The 22,900-nt window shown below is 37.9% G+C and overlaps 1 protein-coding gene across 7 annotated transcripts in view; it reads right to left on the bottom strand.

Annotated features, from left to right (window-relative positions):
- Nucleotides 1–22,900, bottom strand: part of KDM6A (lysine demethylase 6A) — a 211,797-nt gene that overhangs the window by 80,935 nt on the left and 107,962 nt on the right. For all 7 annotated transcript variants that reach the window (XR_005559737.1, XR_005559740.1, XR_005559741.1 and 4 more), the window contains exons 5-7: nt 13,238–13,296; nt 9,177–9,297; nt 4,177–4,231 (exon numbers count right to left, since the gene is read on the bottom strand). Coding sequence is in view for 3 of the 7 variants with exons in the window: in XM_039368138.1 (XP_039224072.1) it covers nt 4,177–4,231; nt 9,177–9,297; nt 13,238–13,296 (235 nt within the window). In the remaining 4 variants the exon portion in view is untranslated. The remainder of the gene's footprint in view (nt 1–4,176; nt 4,232–9,176; nt 9,298–13,237; nt 13,297–22,900) is intronic.

Raw genomic sequence — 22,900 nt, 5'->3', positions numbered from 1 at the left:
CATCTTTCAGAACATAAATATACATTATATTCTGCATTTCAGGTATCATTTATATTTATAAATTACAATGTTTTTTTTTCCTGAAGAAAATTAACCTTTTCAAGATTTTTAATGAAGGAAATTTGTTTTTCTACATTGCTGGCAGTACTACAGTTTTTATCTTAAGCAAGAATTTTGTGGCACTTAAAAGTTAAAAAAAAGACTATAGAATATGCCAATGTGATGACACCTGTATAAGCCACCATATCTCAAAACACCTGGAGAAATATTATATCCTTTCCAAAATTTTAAAAATTGAGGGTGAAGGTTTGTTCTCCAAGCTTGTGGGTTGGTTTCCAAACATTTCATTACCATGCTAAGTAACATCTTCAGTGGAATTATTCAGAGAATTTTAAAAATTCAAATTGCTTCAGAACAAAACATTATCCTCCACCTGTTTTTTTTAAATGGTTTAAGGAACATACAGTAGTGGTTTGTTATAGGATGCAACTTTGTTTGGCCCATAAAAGGTGGGAGGAGGGTAAAAAAGAGAAAAGGAATCTTCTTTGGTGGACAGGGAATATAGTTAACTGAGCCCAGTACAGGTAGTCCTTGGTTAACAATGGTAATTGGGACCACAATTTTCACAACTAAGTGATGCGCTCATAAGGGGTGATGTAAGGTAATGTAACTGTTTACATTACAGCAATTCCAGCAGACCCGCTTGTTAATCGAATCCCATCGATGTTCAGGTAAACATCCACTTCAATCCACAGCATTCCTGGCTTGGCCTTTTCCAATTTTGATCTCTCTAAGAAAAGAGACCACCTCCTCTTGAACTCCTCTTACACGCCCATCTTCCCATCTCTGCCCTTTTGACTGCCCATCTATCCATTACTCCCACTGACTGGCCAGCCTGCTTCCATCACATCCTCCACTGCTATACTGGCTGGGGCCTTTTTTTGTGTGCTGCCTTCTTTCACACTGGGATTATCTTGGACCCTGCCCAGGGCCTCCATTAACGGCCCATCCAGCGACTCTGTTTTCACCCCACCCAGGGCTTCTGTTTGTAAATGAACCTTGCCATATGAAAAGAAGGCCCTGGCTATGCCAGCATAACAGAAGACCCTTCTTTCACAAAAGCACCTTATTTCAGGATAGGCCCTGGTGGGGCATGAGAGAAGCCCTGGCTGCACTTTCACAAAAGGCAGTGTGAAAGAAGATCCTGGCCAATACAGAAGACTGGTACAGAAGATGGTCTGCACATCGCAGCAGACTGGATGGACACCACGGGAAGTGGGTAGCCAAAAGATGGTCATAAATGCAGATGGGCCTCAGTTGACATGGATTTTGTTCACATGATCACAGGGGCATTGGAACAGCTGGAACTTCAAGGATCAGTCTCATTCAGTGCCATAACTTTGAATAGTTGCTGAATGGAATGGATGTTAAGTGAGGAGTACCTGTACTGGGAAAATGCAGTGTGGACTCTAAAGAAAATGAAAAATGAGAATAACTCCCAGTATTTTGTATACTGGACGTGCCTCCCATGAAAATTATTGTCTGGTGATACCAGAACATTTTCAAAGTTGTAAATGAATCTCAGAAAGGCACAACCTTTTTTGGGCAACCTATTTGCCTTGCAACTTGAAATCTCTGATAAAGAATTAGAAAATAAATATATGGTACTTTTAATGATAAATAAATTTTCCTATCCAGCTACCTTGAAAGCATAATGTAAGTTTCAAATGTTCAAAAAATAACCAATGAGAAGAGAGAAGGAAGGGAAAACAGGAATCCATTATAGACAAATGCTCTTTTTGTCCTGGTGGTATTGTTAGATTTTAAAAATGTGGAACTAATGGTAAATATAATAGTAAAAAGGGATGGATGTGAAGAAATGCAATTTTATTCAAAATATTAATTACAGGATGGGTTCTAAGAATTTCTTTATTGGTATTTATATATCACATTATACTCCACCTCAATCAAAAGACTTTTCTGCCAGTTTCCAAAACATAAAAAATTAATTAAAACAGCCACAGTGCAATTGAGGGGGTTTTAATTAAAAAAAGATCATATAATAAATAACCCAATAAATCAGTAACACTAATAAAAAGATGGAAAAAAAATAAGTGATTCATGAATTCAATTGGAGTGGTCTTTAAAAGAGTGAAACTTTTAATATCCTCCTAAAATTCATCAGAGAGTCTAATATTAACTTAGGAAAATATTCCAAAGCATTAACATGACCAGGAAAAAACAGTGCCTCTTGGCTTTAGCTCCCAGAAGAGTAAGGCCCCCAGTATTAAAAAAATTAAGCTAAAGCAGTCAAAGAACAGATAAGTTTTGAAGTCAGACTGGAGAAAATTATGTATTGCATTATACAAGTTCTGGGAAAAGTTTAAAAGGAATGAGTGGAGTTATTTAAGGAAGCATGAAGGTTGAGAGCAACTCAGGATACACAATCAAAAAGCAAGAACAGTATGGGGTTAGTGCTACAGAAAGAAAATTTAATAGATTACGTATGCTGGATGCAGAGAATAAATGGGAAATTCAACTTAAGTTTGGAATTGGGCAAATGAAATAAAGCTTTTAGAATATAATAGAATAATCTAGAATAGAATATTCTTTATTGGCCAAGTGTGATTGGACACACAAGGAATTTGTCTCTGGTGCATAAACTCTCAGTGTACATACAAATAACAAAGTAATATAATCATAAAATTAAGATACCAATAAGAAAAGCTAATAGGAAAGGTGAGAAGATAACAGTTATATAGCCCCACTACATGGGTAAATATCCTTAGACATAAGACAGTACTGTGGCAATTAGGTGTTCAGCAGAATGATGGCAGGAGGGAAAAAACTGTCTTGTGTCTAGTTGTTTTGGCATGCAATGCCCTGTAGCGGTATCCTGAGTTAAAAGTTTATGTCCAGGATGTGAGGGGTTTGTTGATATTTTCTCAATCCTCTGATTTGTGCAGTATACAGGTCCTCAAGTGAAGGCAGACTGGTTGCAATTGTCTTTTTTGCGCTCCTAACGATCAGTTGAAGTCTGTATCTGTCTTGTTTGATTCTTGTACCAAAGCAGACAGTTATAGAAGTACAGATGACAGATTTAATAATTCCTCAGTAGAACTGTATCAGCAGCACCTTGGGCAGTCTGAGCTTTCTGAATTGATAAAGCTTAAATAAAACTTTATAATTTTACAGTCCCTTTAAACAGCAAAGCTATCATAGTAAATTTAGACTTTTCTCAGTCTAATCAAATAATGGCGAACCTATGTCCTGTGTGTTACAGATGACATGCCAACATCCCCTCCATTCTTGCTTGTTTTTTGAGATTGCAGAAGCCACATGAGAATGTGGTGTGCTTTCATGCAGCCTCCAGACCCTCAAAAGATGTGCAAGAATGAAGCATATTTTCTTGCTGTTTTCAGAGGCTGTGAGGCTATGCAAGAGCATCCTCTGAAGTTACTTCCAGAGTGAAGTTCTCATGTAACCTGGAGCTCAGACAGGCATTTTTTTCTAAGAGGTAGCTGTGGTAGAATGTTTACTTGACAAAGTATTGTATCAGGTGATCATTTCAAACAATAATGAATACTTTGGAAATGTGGACCAGGAGACTTGCTCCCTTTGTTCCCTTTTCCAAGCTCTTAACAAACTATTGTCTTTTATATGTTTAATTGAGATTCACCATAGCTAAATGACTGGCACTATTCTAAATCAGGTAGTATATGAAAGACACTCCAAGTAGGGGTACTTTCAGCTATATGCAGCCATATCCCATTTACTTATACACAAATGATGACACTGGTTTAATAAAGAATGCTTTTTCATTGTTGTTGTTGTTGTTGTTATTGTTATACTAATGTCTGAGTTTATTTCTCATTATAAGGAAAAGATTACCAAGGTAAAATTAAACAATGACCATTCATGAGAAATTGTTCAGAATAATTATTTGTAATGTATTGGTCCAACATTTATCAAGAAGCTAATTACAAGACTTCTCTGTAAATGTAAAATATACACACATACATACACACACACACTCACACACTTTAATGCCAGTTACAAGGTACTATATGAAATGTAAATCATCATACTAACCATAGAAATTAATTATAAGGATATGATACAGGATATAAAATGATTACATTAAATACAACTGTAATAAATGCTTAAAATACTTACTTTCAGCATTGGACAAAGTGCAAGGATTGCAATCAATCAAAGCTAACTGAAAATGCTGCAAAATGATACAATATAATTAATATTTCTGATGAAAACTAATCATTTTTTAAAAATACTTGGAAATATTTGAAACATATTTTCATTGTAATAACTCAATGAATGAAAATCTTTTCATAACACAATCATTAACATATAGTTAAATAACAGAATTGTGAACAGAAAGCCAATTAAATTTCTAAAAATATAAACAATGTTGCAAAAAATTCTAATTTGTAGTCAAGCAACTGATAATGATACTGATATTAACAGAAAAATGATACATACTTTTATAAATTTTCACTCCCATCAAACACATAAAGCATAATCACATAAGAATTTTAAATCAAAGATCATTAATGATCAATATAATCAAATAAAAAAATCAAATTAGGCATTGTAAATAATACATTAATTGGATCATAAAATCTGCTATAGTTACAACAATTTAAATGAACTTATATATAAAAACAAACTGTATGTATATACAGTCACACAAACTAATAAATCTTACAAAAATAATATTGGTTATCCATAAGTTGTTTGCCCTTTTAAAAAAATACATTGCTTTCTGAAATGTTCCTCTTATATCTATTGAAGTATAAATATATTTATGAAACTCTCCTGCAAAGAAAATATTACCAAGATTTATGTTCATTTGCACAACAGAGTGCACATGCCAACATCAGAAGGTACAGATATATAAACAAAAATAATTTAGCAATATATTGTATAGTTACTTCTAATTATTAATGTGCATCCATGAACAAATCTATGAATTTTGAACAATCTAGTATGTCCACCAAAGTTCATTCTGAGAAGTATTTTTTTTTTTAAAAATTAAAAAATATGTAGAACAAACCTCCTTTACCTCCAAATGTCTTTGGAGATTCTCAATCATCCAGGTCATGATTGTCCCTAAGGTACTTTTTTCAAAGGCAACTGGACTTTCTTTGTTTTCCCTTGAAGATTTTTTGCTTCTCGTCCAAGACGTTTCTTCAGTTCTGACTGAATGGTAGAGAATGGAAGGATTTATATTCCTTGCAGGCATCTGGTCGTTAGCATTCTCTCTGAATGTTGAGGCTACTTGGAGGTTTTTATTTGTATCCTCATGATTACCTACATTGTGCAAATGGGTGCAGAACGTTCAGTGGTTCCAAGAAGGTTCCATACCCATTTGCGCTATTCGGGTAACCATGAGGGCACAGATAAAGCTCCAAGTGGCCTCAACGACTCTCAGAGAGAGGGCTAACAACCAGATGACTGCACGGAATATAAACCCTTCCATTCTCTACCATTCAGTCAGAACTGAAGAACTTCTTAGATGAGAAGCAAAACATCTTCAAGGAAAAACAAAGAAAGTCCAGTTGCCTTTTGAAAAAACATCTCTGGGTTTACCGCCAAATAAACTATTTATTATCTTCACCACAATAACTACCAACTCATCACATTAAACTTCCAACTATAAATCTCTGCACCAAACCAATGCTAGTAAATATCTGCATACAAATATTGCAGTACTGAAGCCAGGTATTACTGTATGAAAGTTAATATGCAGGAGAATCCAGACAACCAAATATTTCAAGGTAAAAGTCCATCTAAAGAAATCCAAATCTGAAGAGGATTGTCTAAAAGTAATTAATCAGATAAAGTTCACAATAAAATGATGTAATCTTTGCAAATAATTAAAAGTATAGTATTTGGTAACTACTGTGTTTCCCCAAAATTAAGACCCGCTCTTATATTTTTTTTTGCCTCCAAAAGAGGCACTAGGTCTTAATTTCAGAGAATTTCTTACCTTAGGACCACCACAGCCAGGCCTCCCACATCCCGACACCTGTCACGCCGCTGCTTGACTTCTGTGGCTACTTGCTGCCACTTGTGGCCAGATGCCATGTGGCGCATTGCGCTGTTGTCACTCTGTCGGCAGGACGGCACATGGTGCTTTGCGCTGTTTCTGCTGCTTGTGGCAGGACGCTGTGTGGCTCTTTGGGCCGTTTCCACAACGGAAATGGCCTGAAGCGCCATGTGGCTTCGTGCCTCAAGAAGCAGAAGCAGCCCGAAGTGGAATGCATCGTCCTGCCAGGAGGAGCAGCAATGGCGCAATGCGCCACATGGCTGGCCACAAGTGGCAGCAAGTGACTGCAGAAGAAGTCAAGTAGCAGTACGACAGGTGTCGGGGTGTGGGAGGCCTGGCTGTGATGGTTCTACGGTAACGTAAGCGGGTGCGGGGTGTATGGGGCAGCTTCACTCACACTGGCTTGATTTTTAGGGGTTTGCCTCGCCCCAAAACTAGGGTTTAGTTTTGGAGTAGGGCTTATATTAGGCCCATCCCCCAAAATCAGCTAGGGCTTACTATCATTCTGGATCTAACTTTTGGGGAAACACGGTATCAATTATTAACTTACTTATATGCAAACGATAGTTTTCTTCATTCTTTCTTGAAAACTAGAATTGTCTTTTTCTTAAGTTTTGTGGGTATTTCTACAATGTTGTTTCATCATGCTTCACAACTGCCAAGTCAAAATAACACTTAAAACTAGAACTAGATTTTTAAAAAATCAAAGAAAATTATCAGTTTTTTTTTAAAAAAATATTGAATGCTGTGATGTACTGGAATTGGAAGTTTATTTTAACAGGTCATTCAAAAAGTCAAGATTAAACACTTAATAATTTTTACATGTGTTTACCATAGGTAGAAAATCATAACTAAGTTCAAATCTTTGAGAAGGATAACTTATAATCTATAAATGAAGCCTGATCCTGGGAGCTGTCTTTTGTTCATATAATTAGGACACAGAAAGGCTTCCATAATCAAAGTGCTGTCAAACAGGCAGAAATATATCTGACAAGCAAGGTTAAAAATGAAGCTGCCATATGTACTGCTAAATCAACTCATTTGTTTGTTCTCTAGAATTCTTCAAAATCAGAATCTATTGTTTTAAAGAAAGGAAGTTAAGATATATTTTTTCCACTATAGACTACATAATCAAAACAGAGGAATCAACAGTATAAGCAGGACAAAGCACTTCATCTGCATAAAATGAATACAGAAGGTTAGGTCTAAGGCAGTGGTGGCGAACCTATGGCATGGGTGCCAGAGGTGGCACTCAGAGCCCTCTCTGGGGGCACGCGTGCCATCGCCCCAGTCCTAGGCCTTCAGCTGGGTTTTATAAAACCTTTTCGCTTTAGGCCTCCGCTGCTGTGTGCAAAAAAATTTGGAATTGATTGAACTTTTTAGTCTCATCCAGTCTGCTGTTACCACCGCAGCCATGCCCACCCAATGGGCCACAACCAGCCAATGGGCCACACCCAGCCAATGGGCCACACCTACCCGGCACTCGATGATGCGTAAGTGGGTTTTGGGTTGCAGTTTGGGCACTCGGTCTCTAAAAGGTTCACCATCACTGGTCTAAGGTCACATGCTTAGCCCAATTCTTTTGCTACATGGCAATATTCTATGCCTAAAAGAGTAATATTGTATTAAAATATTGAGACATCAGTTTATTTCAATCCAGGTTGTTAAAGGTTCTTTGGAAAATTCCAGTAAACGTTATTGGAATGAGGTACTGAGTGAAAAAAGTTTCTAGACTCCTCTAATTTTGACTCTGTACTTTTCTTCAGCTTTTTATTCATCTGCTTGTGTTTATAATTCTCTTTATCAGTTGCCACTCAAAAGTGCTTTTTAATTTTGTTGTCCAACAATAAACAAGGATCCAATATTAACAATGTCCCTTCTTTCTAAAATCTGATTAAAAGTGTGCCAAATCTCTTGTTACTCTGCACTACAAAGCATAAAGGCTTCTGATTTTTATATTGCTGTCATTAGAAGGAGTATGGACTATATCATAAATCACTCAGTTTGCATGCTAACAGTAATTATGCAACTGGATAACTACATCCTCACTCTGGTGTAGCACTTTGTGAACACTCTTTAAATCCACAAAAATATTTTCTACCAAGTCCAAAGAGCTTTATGCCAGTGAGAAATAATCAAACCTTCTCAATATTATTTCGAACTATTTTTCAATAATAAGAGAACTGAGAGAGGGAGGAAAGTTGTGATGCATATTTATGATTCAGCGGCAAAATTATTACAGGTAATCCTTGGCTAATGCCCTAACTGGAATTGAAACTTCTGTCTCTAAGCAATGTGGTTGTGTTTACTGTTTTGTTGTAGTCATTAAGTAAATATGGTTTTCTTTCATTGAGGGTTGCAAATGGTGATCAAGTAACCCCGGGATTCTACAACTATCATAAATACATGCTGTTTGCCAAATGCTGAAATTTTGATCACGTGACTGTTGTGATGTTGCAATGATCATAAATGCAAGAACCAGTAACAAGTCACTTTTTTTTTCAGCACTGTTGTAACTTCAAATGGTTGCAAGTCAAGGACTACTAAAAACTATTTCCCTATATTACGCTGCAAAGATATCACAGATAGATTAAGTTCAGTCAGAACCCAAGGCTGTGTTTTAATAAGCAGCAAAGAATCCTGTTTACTTTTAAAATATTTCATTAACTGCATATTCAATATTATTTTAAAAGAACTGCTAATTTTCAGTAATTGAGTTTTCAAAGATTAATCAAGGTGGCTTTTTAGCTCATAAAAATATTTTACAAGATATCCTCTATTCAGTCATTATCTATTTCTTATTCTACATATGATGAGGACTAGACTTCATACATACACTTCTGAATCCTCTCTGGATAGTGAATAGAAAAAAAATGAAGGATTCAATTATTTCAATTCAGAGTTTACGTGAAGCTGCAAGATCCAATACGTTCATAAATAAATTCCAATCTCATCTGTAATATAAGGGCCAAAAGTTAAGTATATGAGATAGGCAGACTATAAATTCATTCAATCATTCATTCAAAGAAAAGAAATCCATATTTGAATTATGACGAGCAAGTGTAATAACAAATAAATCCATTGCTATTAAAAATTAAACTCTTACCTTAAAACTAGACTCAAAATCTGTCTTCACTTTGAACATAAGCCCAAGTCGTAAATGAATTTCCTTGGCGCGGCAAAAACTGGGATCAACATAAAGCACTTCCCGAAATGCTTTAATTGCCCTAGGAAAACAAAAATGGATACTGAAATGTTCTGTGAAGATCAACAGAAAAAAAATCTTAACAGAAAATTATCCAGGAAAAATGCACATATTAAATGAAAAAGAGTCAGTTTGGTGTAGTGATTAAAATATCAGAGTAGAAACCAGGAGACCATGAGTTCTAGTTCTGCCTCAAGCATGAAGCCAGCTGGGTGACCTTGAGGCAGTCATTCTCTCTCAGCCCTAGAACAAGGTAATGGAAAACCATTTCTGAAAAACCTTCCTGGGAAAATTGCAGGGACTAGTTACCTCCTGGTGACAAACAAACAAACAAATAAATTAATTCCTTTTAGATATTTTAAGGCAGGTTACCCAACCCCCAGGTTACGGCCCGGTATAGGACCATGACTCATTGGGAACCGGGCCATGCAAATGGCAAGTGAGAGTGGGAAGCTCAGTCTGCATAAGCGGGGCATGTGCACACAAAACCATCTCTCTCCTCCCCCCCGTGCTGCCGCCGCCCCACCAGTCCTCAGAGCCAAAAAGGTTGGAAACCGCTGCTTTAAGGAGAACAACTAAATAGTAAGTGTATGGTTTCAAATAGAGTTTTAAAATTTGTTTAATTCTGAAACCAAATTATACTAATATTTATATCAGAATAAATATCTATTAAATACACTAATTACCATCAAAAGCAGGTAAGCATTAATACTTTATTACATCTACATTTCACAAAAGTGTGCAAACGGGTAGCTATAGCAAATTAAATCATATTTATTTGCAAAAAACTAAAAAAATATTAAAACCTTTATAGCATCAGAAGCATAATCTGTAAACTTTTGATTCACTTCAACAGGACATGTCAACGACTTAAAAATCGTGAACAGTGAACAAGAACTCTTGAGGATCCAGTGACCAAAGCCTTCCTTGAGAAAGTTTAATCATATTAAAGTTATTTATTTTTTTATAATATTTGTAGGATATTCCTAGAAGACTCTGACTAACTAAACAAACCTGCAATTTCTACTTTCTTTCATCACTAGCTACATAATTTATTGTAGCCAGTTGTCTTCCTATCACAATTCAGCGTAAGCATGTTCCATCAATCTCCAAGTGCTATTTAGATTTCACTTGTTAGATTTCCTGATTATTTATCATCCTGGCAAACTGAAAATAAAGCAAACTGTAATTGAATAATTTCTGGAAATTAAGCTGGAACACAATTAGTTCTTTAAAAAAGCAAGATCATATAATTTTCTCTATTATATTATAATTGACAGTGCAAGTAAAATCTCAATTCAACAAACCACATTTAGTAGACTTCAGATGCAACAGATTCAATTTTTTTCTTGACATCCCTCAACAATAACAAATAAATTTGGTTGTACTTTAAATTGTTTGGATGGGGCAATTAAATTTACATTACTTTTATATTAATTCTACATAGTTCACAAAGGTTTATGTCATTTGAGTAATGACATATATATGCAGATGAAATAAATTGGTTCAAATGATTTTGGGATGTGGCTCTTCATATAATTTGTTCTTCACTATATTTTAGTTTGGGTTGGATTTTTTTTGTTTTGTTTCAGAGGCTATTTTAATTGTTATAGGCTCTGGGGTTATGAGAGCAATGCAAAAAAACATGTTTATTGTTTTAATTGTTTTAATTGTTTGAATATCATGGATACTTTATACAGTATTTGTTTTTCTTATTGTGAATATTTTTATTGTATTTTATTTTGTTCTAAGCCACAGGGACACATAATTATTAGGTAGCACACAAATTTTATCAAATAAATAAAATTGTCCCACAAAATATATGCTAGTGCTGACATTGCTTGTGGAGTGAAGCAAGCACAGCTATTTGACTGTCTCATAGCAAAGTAGCATTGGCTATCCATTTGAAAAATACAGTGTGTGAAAGATTGATTTTTAGATGAGTCTTGAAAGCCCAAGAATAAATATCATGGCAAAATGGTGCTGTATGGTTCATATAAATAGTGAGATCATAATGGGCACTCAAAACTGTTTCCTATGGTGCCGATGGACTGGGAAAAATGGTAAGTTCCATAAACGTCTTGATTCTAGTATTAATCTGAGACTGACATTTTGAGAAATGAAACAAACCAATGAAAAATGAGGGAGGATTTCTTTATAAGACAAAATTGTTCAATTTGATTAAAAAATGTGACAACTACCCAAAAAGCTATCTTCCAACAGAGGAAATCAATTGGAATAGTAGCCATAGGCTCAAGGACTCTGATATTAACAAAGACAGAACAAGGGAGGTGGAACGGCAGATATGAGAGGAACCTGAGACTGCTAGACGCAATGAAAACTTCCTTTTTATTTTGACTAGAATCAGGGAAGACATTTTTTAAAGAATAAATTTGCATCTGTTAATGGAAATTTCTTCAATACCAATAAAAGCATAAGAATGAGCTGAAGATCTACTGTGGAAGGTAAAATTACCCAATCTCTCAGAGAAGAGAAAATCACCAAACAATTTTTAGATTAGAACAGAAAGTTTGGATGAAGTGAAGTGGGCTATAATGGCTTTGGAATCTGTTGCTATTGGTAGTTGATCTCAAAGAATGGCTTACAAATACTGAACAAACTTCACCAAGCCAAAAATTAATACCTGAATACCTGAACTTAACCCATAAAGTCAAAGTTGGATGCCTGCAATGGGAGGGCAAATCTTGTAGAAAAGCAAAAAATGAAAAATAATCCAATAAAGCAAAATAATTTTAACCTAAGGACAAAATTGCTAGTGTTTTTGTGATCAAAAACAAACCAAAGATGTTCCAAATTCCAAATGTTCAGATATATATGTTATAATGGTGAATGACAGAGACCAAACTATTCAGGGACGGAGGAAATACTACGCAGAATATTAAGGCAAGTTCTGAAATAATTTAATTGACAAAAATAAGAAAATTAATGTTTTAACATATAGTCTTAGTTCAACAATCATTTTTGTACTGCATTAATGTTAAATAAATTTACTTCCTAGAAGCACCAACATTTTGACTGGGAAAGAAAAAAATGTTTACCAAAAGCTCTAAACATAATCTATTGATGATTGATTGCATGAATAAGCTTAATATTTTCTTCTAAATGTATGATTCAATCTCAATTATCAGACAGAAATGTAGTATAGTACATGACCCGCTGTAGAAAATGATAGGGCTTTCCCTTCTTCAGGGAATCTCTTTATAAATAAATCCCAACAATATTTACGAGGCAATCAATCTAAAAATCAGTGATCTAGAGATTTAAAATTGTTGCCAATTTATAAAAAAATAGTTAAAAGAATGACATTTGTTCATAAATGCAGGACAAATAATTATGAATTTTGAGCCTCAAAAGAAAGTTCAAAATTGCATTAATATTGGATCAAAAACAATTTTAAAGAAACTGAAGCTGAACCATAACCACCCCCCAAACTCTTCTTATGAAAGGAACATTTGGGTCCACACATAAAGACACATTGTTCTGAATATGGACCAAAACATTAATGATGTGACAAATCTTCCCTGCTAATTTAACAGGTGGGAGAGAAATATGCTAGACTAGGATGTCAGAGCATCTAAGAATAAGTAAGGAAGGTACTTGAGAAAATGAGGGCAGATAAGAAGAAAAGGAACACTGAATATTTCACATTCCTTCATATTTTGTTTTGGCCAAGGCTGAGAATACTAACATTCCATACTTTTGTGCTGAATAAATCAGTGGCCATTCCAACTAAGGATGATGAAACTAGTATTACAGAGGACAAGGCATATAGAGAGGTCAAGCTAACTCTTATTGTTAAGCAATCTACACTGTAGTTTTAAAAAGTTGTTTAAAACTGTTCTTTAAAAACTATACTACTTTTTCTTTCATTTCTTTCAGTGCCCAATAAATTGTAGACAATTAGCAAAATAAAAACACTCCCAGCTTTTTTTGCCACATACCACTGAAATGCGTTGTAATGGAAGTAGACCAAGCCAAGGCCATACAAAAAGGCAGCATTCTGTAAAAAAGAAAAGAAACACTTCTTAAGAATTGATTAAAGTTTTCAAGTTTTTAGAAAAAATGTAAGGGTATATTAAGTAAATGTATCTGTAGCAGCAGGGTAGGGACCTAAAATAGACAATTCTGAAATTTAATACCATGAAAATAATACAACTAAATATGTTAAATTTTTTACTATTGCTATTAATTATAATAAAAAGGCAGGTAAGAGAATAGTTCAATGATGCAGGTTTTAAATTTTGGGAAGTAGGAGAAAATTATTCCTCAGATCAGCCTTTTCTTTTTTCAGTTTCCAAGTAATCTCCATTCAAGTCAGCAGAACGTTAAAAAAAAACAGACTAAAATGAAAAGAGAAAAAGGAAAAAAAGGAGGACTAGTTATGTCAGAATATAATCTGTAGGGGTAGAAAAGCTTTATATTTCAGACTATACACTTAGTTCCAAATAAATCCTAATCTTAATATTCTCAAGAGAAAGCACCCAAGAACTCTAACAAAGCCATACCTCAAACTTAGAAACTTAGCACCAACGAGCTGCAACAAGTTGTTCTGTTTTTTGTCCTTTCCTATTGGATAAGAAATGTTCATAAAGAACTCAGAAACCACTCAGTAACAAAAGCCCTCAAGCTTACCGAAGTTATTTTGTCAATCCTTGGCTTGGGACCCTAATCACACCCTGAAATACAATGAAACAGCCAATGTTGGCCATCATTTCCATGAAAATGAGACAACAAGCCAAGAAAAACAAAATAGAATGGAATTAATTTAGAGATTATATTTAGGAAATAAATTCTTCAAAGGCTCTAATTTTGTGCCTCCTATATCTAGACTCAGACAATTATGAGATGAGGTCATAAAAATGATATGAGGGACATAATTTGGGGAAAAAATAAATGCAATTTTACACCGATTCAGATATGACAGTTGGGAACAAGCAGATTTACTGAAGTTTAGACTAGAAATGTCAATCAAACTGGTTTACAAATTTCAGAAAGTTTTAAACATGCTAGTATTATAATTTCCATATTGTAAATAGCAATAGCATTCTAACAAGTAATACTATGCCAGAAATTTATTGAACATGGTTATCATATTACATGAAAAATGTTTATTAGATAGAAAATGAAACAATTATGCAGCTATCGGCCTATTACTAAATTAAGGAACATTATTTGTGGCATCACAATCCAGAAAAAATGTATTTAAGAATCTGAGTTCAGGGCTTTGTTACACTGTGATTTCTTACCTGCTCAATCATGCTGAATGTTTTCTGTGCTTTCTGTGTTTACTATATTTTTCCCTCCTATCCTCGTTTGGTGTGCATTCGCTACATGTGCTTGTTTTTAGGAATGAAGAAGTTGGAAGATCATACAACTTTAATATACAGTGCATTCCGAAAAGATTCAATCCCCCTTCACTTTTATCAGTTTTATTATGCTGCAACCTTTAGACATTTCTAAAATTCTGTTTTCACTTTGTCATTATGGTGTACTGAGTGTAGATTAATGAGAAAAAGATGAATTTCAACAACTGTAGAAATTGCAGATTTCAGCATAACAAAATTGGCAAAAGTGAAGGGAGTCTGAATGCTTTCTGAATGCACTGCAAATGATTTTGCAATATCCAACTCTAAATGTAAAGGATGTGTTTGAATCTGCTACCACAAAACAGAAATAAACCTTCTGTGACATATATTATGTTGTGTTTTACTGAATAACCCATTAGTTTCAATATACAGTGGGGCAAAAAAGTATTTAGTCAGCCACCAATTGTGCAAGTTCTCCCACTTAAAAAGATGAGAGAGGCTTGTAATTGCCATCATAGGTAGACCTCAACTACGAGAGACAAAATGAAAAAACAAATCCAGACAATCACATTGTCTGATTTGGAAAGAATTTATTTGCAAATTATGGTGGAAAATAAGTATGTGGTCAATATCAAAAGTTCATCTCAATAGTTTGTTATATATCCTTTGTTGGCAATGACAGAGGTCAAACGTTTTCTGTAAATCTTCACAAGGTTGGCACACACTGTTGCTGGTATGTTGGCCCATTCCTGCCTCTAGAGCAGTGATGTTTTGGGGCTGTCACTGGGCAACACGGACTTTCAACTCCCTCCAAAGGTTTTCTATGGGGTTGAGATCTGGAGACTGGCTAGGACACTCAAGGACCTTGAAATGCTTCTTACAAAGCCACTCCTCCGTTGCCCGGGCGGTGTGTTTGGGATCATTGTCATGCTGAAAGGCCCAGCCACGTTTCATCTTCAATGCCGTTGCTGATGGAAGGAGGTTTGCACTCAAAATCTCACGATACATGGCCCCATTCATTCTTTCCTGTACACGGATCACTCGTCCTGGTCCCTTTGCAGAGAAACAGCCCCAAAGCATGATGTTGCCACTCCCTTGCTTCACAGTAGGTATGGTGTTCTTTGGATGCAACTCAGCATTCTCTCTCCTCCAAACACGACGAGTTGTGTTTCTACCAAACAGTTCTACTTTGGTTTCATCTGACCATATGACATTCTCCCAATCCTCTTCTGGATCATCCAAATGCTCACTAGCAAACTTCAGACGGGCCCGGACATGTACTGGCTTAAGCAAGGGGACACGCCTGGCACTACAGGATCTGAGTCCCTGATGGCGTAGTGTGTTACTGATGGTTGCCTTTGTTACGTTGGTCCCAGCTCTCTGCAGGTCATTCACTAGGTCCCCCCATGTGGTTCTGGGATTTTTGCTCACTGTTCTTGTGATCATGTTGACCCCACGGGGTGAGATCTTGCGTAGAGCCTCAGATCGAGGGAGATAATCAGTGGTCTTGTATGTCTTCCATTTTCTAATTATTGCTCCCATAGTTGATTTCTTCACACCAAGCTGCTTGCCTATTGCAGATTCAGTCTTCCCAGCCTGGTGCAGGTCTACAATTTTGTTTTTGGTGTCCTTCGACAGCTCTTTGGTCTTCATCATAGTGGAGTTTGGAGTATGACTGTTTGAGATTGTGGACAGGTGTCTTTTATACTGATAACAAGTTCAAACAGGTGCCATTAATACAGGTAATGAGTGGAGGACAGAGGAGCCTCTTAAAGAAGAAGTTACAGGTTTGTGAGAGCCAGAAATCTTGTTTGTTTGTAGGTGACCATATACTTATTTTCCACCATAATTTGCAAATAAATTCTTTCCAAATCAGACAATGTGATTGTCTGGATTTGTTTTCTCATTTTGTCTCTCATAGTTGAGGTCTACCTATGATGACAATTACAGGCCTCTCTCATCTTTTTAAGTGGGAGAACTTGCACAATTGGTGGCTGACTAAATACTTTTTTACCCCACTGTAGTATAAGCCATAATTTACAAATCACAATGGTTGGATTTATACATTATGGTACAGCAGGATGTGTGAATTCTCTCACTATCAGACAATGGTGAGAATTCTACACCAGGACTAAGAAAAGTTACAGAATCTTTTTCAAAATCTAGAATACATAAAGCTGAGTGCTACAAAATACACATTCATATCATGTGTGAGGGCTCCATCTAGATTAAGAATAAGGTGTGAACTTCGCCCTGCCCCTTTCCCTGATGTCTATAGTTTCAACTAGATATCTTAATGGAAGCTACACATACTCAAGACTTAAATGAATACAGTTTTCTATTATCTGGAGTTCTATGTTACATCAGATGGAAGCACTTTTAGAACTTTGTGAAAAACAGAAAATATCTAGTGATGACAACAGCAATCAAGATCATTTTGATTTATCTTTCAGATGAAATTTCTGAAACAATTCTTTATTCACCACTTACAAAAGCATTATAAAGAATTTATGTAGCTCATACGTCTTCTTAAAAGTAAACCTTTTTTCCTTCCCTTTCAATGAAATTACTTCACTGTTTCAATTCCTCCCCTCAGGACACTGCTATAGGGCATTACATTCCAAAACAAGTAGACATATTTTTTTTTCCGTCCTGCCATCATTCTGCTGAACACCTAATTCCCACAGAACTGTCTTATGTCTAAGGAAATTTGGCCATGTAGTAAGGCTGTATTACTATTATCATATTTCCTATTACCTTCTCCTACTGGTATCTTACTTTGTTGTTTTTATATACATCGGACCGGAGAAAATTTCTTGTGTCCCCAATCACACTTAGCCAACAAAGCATATTCTATTCTATTCTATTCTATTCTATTCTATTCTATTCTATTCTATTCTATTCTATTCTATTCTATTCATTATTCTTTCAGCAAGATCTCTAAATATTCGGCAAGCTGTCTTAAAAGCCACTTTGATGAATGAACAAAGCACAGATAACAGCAATGCCTCTTCCCACCTCCACAGGAGGGAGGGAGGGAGAGAGAACACACACACAATTTAAGGTTTATAGGTGCCAGTTGATCTTTTTTCTTCTTCTAATCATGACATTTTAGTATCGGTCTAATTTATCAAAGACCGATGTCCTTGATCTGTGCCTGCTAAGCATTAAGTCTGAGCATTGGTATGAGTGAAGTCTAACATGAAGTCCACTAAGAAAACTTTTGGAGTCCCACCCTTCATGCCCTGAGAAACTCCATCCCCTCAAGTTTATTGCAACAACTTTTCCTTTACTTTGTGAATATAAATCACTTCAGAATGGGATTGTTCTCTTCTCTTCTATCAGCAAAGAAACAATCTCTTTAACTATGGATAATAACTTAATTTACTAATTTAAAAGAAAGCTGGTGTGGGTTTGTTTACAAATAGTCTTCAACTTATGACCACAATTGAGCCCAAAATTTTCATTGCTAAACAAGACAATAATTAAGTGGATTTTGATTCGTTTACAACCTTTCTTGCCACAGTTGTTAAATGAATCACTGCAATTGTTAAATTTCTTGCCATGTGCACTTGTTACAGTAAATGAATCTGGGTTCCCATTGACCTGAATGTCGCAAAAGGTGACCCTAGGACACCGTAACCATCATAAATACATTCCAATTGCCAAGCAACTGAATTTTGATCATATGACCACAGGGATGCTGCAACTGTTATAAATGTTAAAAATGGTCATGTCATTTTTTTCAGTGCGGTTGTAACTTCAACCAGTCATAAAATGAATGGCTGTAATTCAAGAACTACCTGTATCTGATTTACATCCCATCTTTTCTCCATAATCCTCGAACTAGCATACATTGTACTCTCTTTTCCAATTTTTCCCACAGCAACTCCTGAGAAGCAGAAGTTGACCTAAAAGTATTTGCTACTACTATCCAGCATCACTAAGGAAAAAGAATCAGAAATCAGCTGTTGCCAAGTCTGAACAATGTGACATGGTTTTTAAATGAACGGTAAGACAGACAACTGGCGATGATGTCAGGAAAAAAATTCTTCTTACTGACTCTCTGGAACAAAGTTCTAATATTACTCTGTTTAAGGTTTGGAAAAACCTACTGAATCTTGGAACATATGTATCTATACAACGTCAACCCATCTTGGTTACAACAACAGTCTTAAGCCTAATGCTTTCAAAAATGTAGTCTGGAGACTACAATGCCACAAACCCTTCGTCCTCCAACTATTTCTCTCAGAAGGTACAGGTAATCTTCGATTTACAACTGGTCACTTAATGACAAGTTGAAATTTTGAAAGCCCTGGAATGGGTCCTTTACAATCTCTGAAGCATTTCTTGCCCTTTGGAAATCTCGTTTCACCCTCTCCGAAGGTCACATGACAATATGCTGGATGCTTGGCAATCACCTTGTCTTTACAACTGGTTGCATCATCCCATAGTCACATGACTGTGATTTGCATTGCTTTTTGCCAGTTTCTGGCATTTTTGTTGGTTTCTAGCAAAAAAAAAATGCCCATTCAGAAAAATAGGTTCATACTTGCGACTGTAGTATTTGCTTAATGCCCATTGCAAAAATTGCCATAAACTTGCATCTGGTCAAGTGGGTGCCTCAACCTATGACGATAATGACTTATGATTGGAAATCTGGTCTCAATTGAAATCAAACTGGAGGACCAATGTAATGACATAAAGACTAACTGTCACAGGGAACACAGGGAACAGATAGGGCAGCAATGTATAAAATTCAACAAAATAACAGCCAATATCTTTTTTGTGCTGTTCTAATGAATTTACAGATATCAAACTTTCAAAGACTAGAGATTCAAATTTCATTAATATCCTTGTATATAAACTTTGACCTGCATGCATTCAGAATGACTTGTAGAAAATAGTGTTCGGTATACTTCAATAATCTTCTTCAGATACTGAAGAACATTATTGAAGAAATGAAAAGAATGATTTAGCTTTCCGAATGGGGCATTGTCTTACCTGGATGCTTTTTCTCAGCACGGAGATGGAGAATCCACCAATGGGTTTAGACTGTATTCCTGCCCAATCAGATCAAGTCAGCCAAAGTTGCCACGCCCGTCCTGGACCATAGATCTCTTAAAATGAGCGTAGCGATTGACTGACAGCAAGACGTTGTAGCTCATAAAACTAAAAAACTAACCCTAGGCCTATATGACCTACCAGGGTGGGAGTGGATTCTCCATTTCCATGCTGAGAAAAGGCGTTCAGGTAAGACAACGCCCCTTCTCCATCACTGGAGATGGAGAATCCACCAATGGGACATACCAAAGCCTACTGTCCCTGAGGGTGGGAAGTAGACCGGTCCGGTGTGGCACTTTGATATATAACCTGTTGGAGAACCCTCTACCGAAGGAAGCCTCAGCCGAGGCAAACCTATCAATTTTGTAGTGCCGTATGAAAGGAGATGGTGAAGACCATGTGGCCGCTCTGCAGACGTCCTCAATGGACGCCTAAGTGGCCCACGCCGCAGAAGTAGTTGCACTCCGTGTAGAGTGGGTTGTAACTCGTCGCGGAACCGGCAATGACTCAGCTTTATATGCCCCAGCAACACAAGCCCTAATCCACCTCCCAATTGTGGAAGAGGACACCTGGAGGAAGGATGGAAGGATATAAAGAAGGCTTCTGATTTGCGGAACGTCGCTGTTCGTGAAATATAGTATCGAAGTGCTCTGCAGACATCCAAACTATGCCATTGCCGATCCAGAGCATGCAATGGATTAGGGCAAAAATCTGGCAGCACTATTTCCTGTGATCTATGGAATAGAGAATTGACCTTCGGGAATAAAGTAGGATTGAGTCTAAGGACCACTCAATCCTGGTGGAAAATGCACAAAATGCGCTGCCAACTCGGAAATACGTCGTGCCGATGTGATTGCGACCAGGAATGCCACCTTGTGGGATAGGTAGTGAACGTCGCGTGTCTTTAGGGGCTCAAAGGGCGACTTGGTAAGAGCCCGAAGGACCCAAGGTAACTCCCATGAAGGGTACCTGTGCACAGTAGGGGGTCTGGTGTTAGCAGCCCCCTTAAGGAATGATCGAAGTAGGGGGTGATGTCCCAATGACCCTACGGAATCACAGGTGAGGACTATGGACAGAGCAGCTATCTGCCTGTGTAAAGTAGTCGGGCCCAAACCCCTCTCCAGACCATCTAACAAGTAGTCCAGGATATGGGGAATCGTGAGTTCCAAGAGCGACAACTGTCAACCAGAGCACCGTGATTGAAAGTTCTTCCATGTGGCCTCGTAAATACGGTTTGTGAAAGGGCGACGGGATGCCTGGATTACTGTAATGATCCCTGGTGAGCAAAGCTCCCGTGTCAGGATTGAGCGTTCAAGTGCCAGATGGCTAACTGGAGCCATTTGGGGCCCGAGTGGAAAATAGCCCTTTGGCTGAGTAAGACCCGTTCTGGAAGAATCCGCCAAGGATCTGCAAGGGAGAGGCTCATCAGATCGGCGAACCAAGGCCTCCTTGGCCAAATAAGGGGCCACCAGGATTATCTCCGCTTGCTCTGGAAGAAGCTTGTGTATTACCGCCGGGAGGATGGGGAGAAGGGGAAAGGCATAAAGCAGTCCCTGCGGCCATGGGCTCCGAAGAGCATCCGTCTGTTCCGCCCCTGGAGAAGGGAACCGGGAGAAGAATCGAGGCAACTGGGCGTTGGTCGGGGACGCAAATAGGTCCAAGATTGGAAAGCCGAAAAGGTGACAAATTTCTCTGAAGACCCTCGGGTGGAGGCGCCATTCTGAGTGATCTACTGTTGTCCTACTCAAAAGGTCGGCCTGAGTGTTTGCCTCCCCTGAAATGTGGTCAGCCTTGATGGAGGCCAGGTTGTGTTCTGCCCAGGATCCCAGTAAAAGCGACTCGGTCAACAGAGTCCGAGAGCGGGTGCCCCCTTGGCAGTTTACATGCGCCTTGGCGGCCATGTTGTCCATAAGGACCAGTATGTGACGCCTTGTAACCAGACTGTGAAAGTGGTGAAGAGCCAGATGTATGGCCTATAGCTCAAGCCAATTTATGTTGTGCCAAAGATCTGAGCGGGGCCAACGGCCCGGTGCCCACTGTGAGCGAAGGTGTGCTCCCCAGCCAAACAGGCTGGCGTAGGTCGTTAGTACTATCCGATCTGGCTCCTTTAAGCATGACTCTCTGAGCATGGCGGGAGATAGCCACCATGTGAGGGATCACAATACCTGGTGTGGAAGAGTCTTACTCTTTGTAGAGAGGCACTGAGATTCTGTCTCTGGAAAGGAAGCATGAACCACTGCAGTTCTCTGGAATGGAGCCTGGACCACGGGATGATTGCTATGGCCGAGATCATCTTCCCTAACAATTGGGAAAGACTGACCAACGTTGCTGTCCGACTCCTGCGTAATTGGAGGACTGACTCTCTTATGCTGTCCCAGCGTTCCTGGGATAGATACACCCGGCACTCCACCATGTCTATTATGGCCCCGAGGTGTAACAGTCTGGTTGTGGGAACCATATGACTTTTGGGAAAGTTTACCGAGAACCCGTGGTCCTGGAGCAGCTTTACCACCAGTTCGAGGTCCGTCCTTGCGGATTGAGTGGACGATGACTGGATTAATATGTCATCCCAGTAACATTGGACCCTGACTGGTACCATCCTTAAATGAGCTGCCAGAACCACCAGGACCTTGGTAAATACCCTGGGAGCCGATGATAGACCAAATGGGAGCGCCCTGTATTGAAAGTGGCGTCCCTTGTACGCGAACCATAGAAACTGGCAGTGGGCCAGAGAGATAGGGATATGAAGGTACACCTCCATGAGGTCGATAGACGTCAGGAAGTCCCCCTTTCTTACGCTTCCCAAGATGGAGCGGAGCATTTGCATCTTGAATTTTCGGTATGCAAGATGAAAATTCAAGCCCTTAAGATCTAAAATGGCTCTCCATCCCCCTGACGTCTTTGGGACGACAAATAGGATGGAATTAAACCCCCGACCTCTCTGGTCTGCCGCCACCGGTTCTATGACCTGTATGTGCAAAAGATGTTGAACAGCTTCGTTCATGAGTCTTTTCTTTGTTCGGTTTCGTGGGTAGGGGCAAGAGACAAATTGATTTGGAGGGTTGGAAATGAACTCTAGAGTCAGGCTGTGATGTACTGTATTTAGTACCCACGCATCTGTGGTGATGGCTTCCCACTGGTGGGCAAAAAAAGAGAGTCTGCCCCCTATGGGAGGACCCGCTGGAGAGTCACCTGGAACGGTGGAATGGTTGGCCATTCCCGCAAAAGGGCCGC

Source organism: Crotalus tigris, unplaced genomic scaffold (assembly GCF_016545835.1).
Source record: "Crotalus tigris isolate CLP2741 ecotype Arizona unplaced genomic scaffold, ASM1654583v1 scf7180000017601.7605149639:7615979, whole genome shotgun sequence".
Classification (NCBI taxonomy): domain Eukaryota; kingdom Metazoa; phylum Chordata; class Lepidosauria; order Squamata; family Viperidae; genus Crotalus; species Crotalus tigris.
The sequence above is the reverse complement of the archived record's forward strand: the minus strand, read 5'-3'. Positions and strand labels throughout refer to the sequence as shown.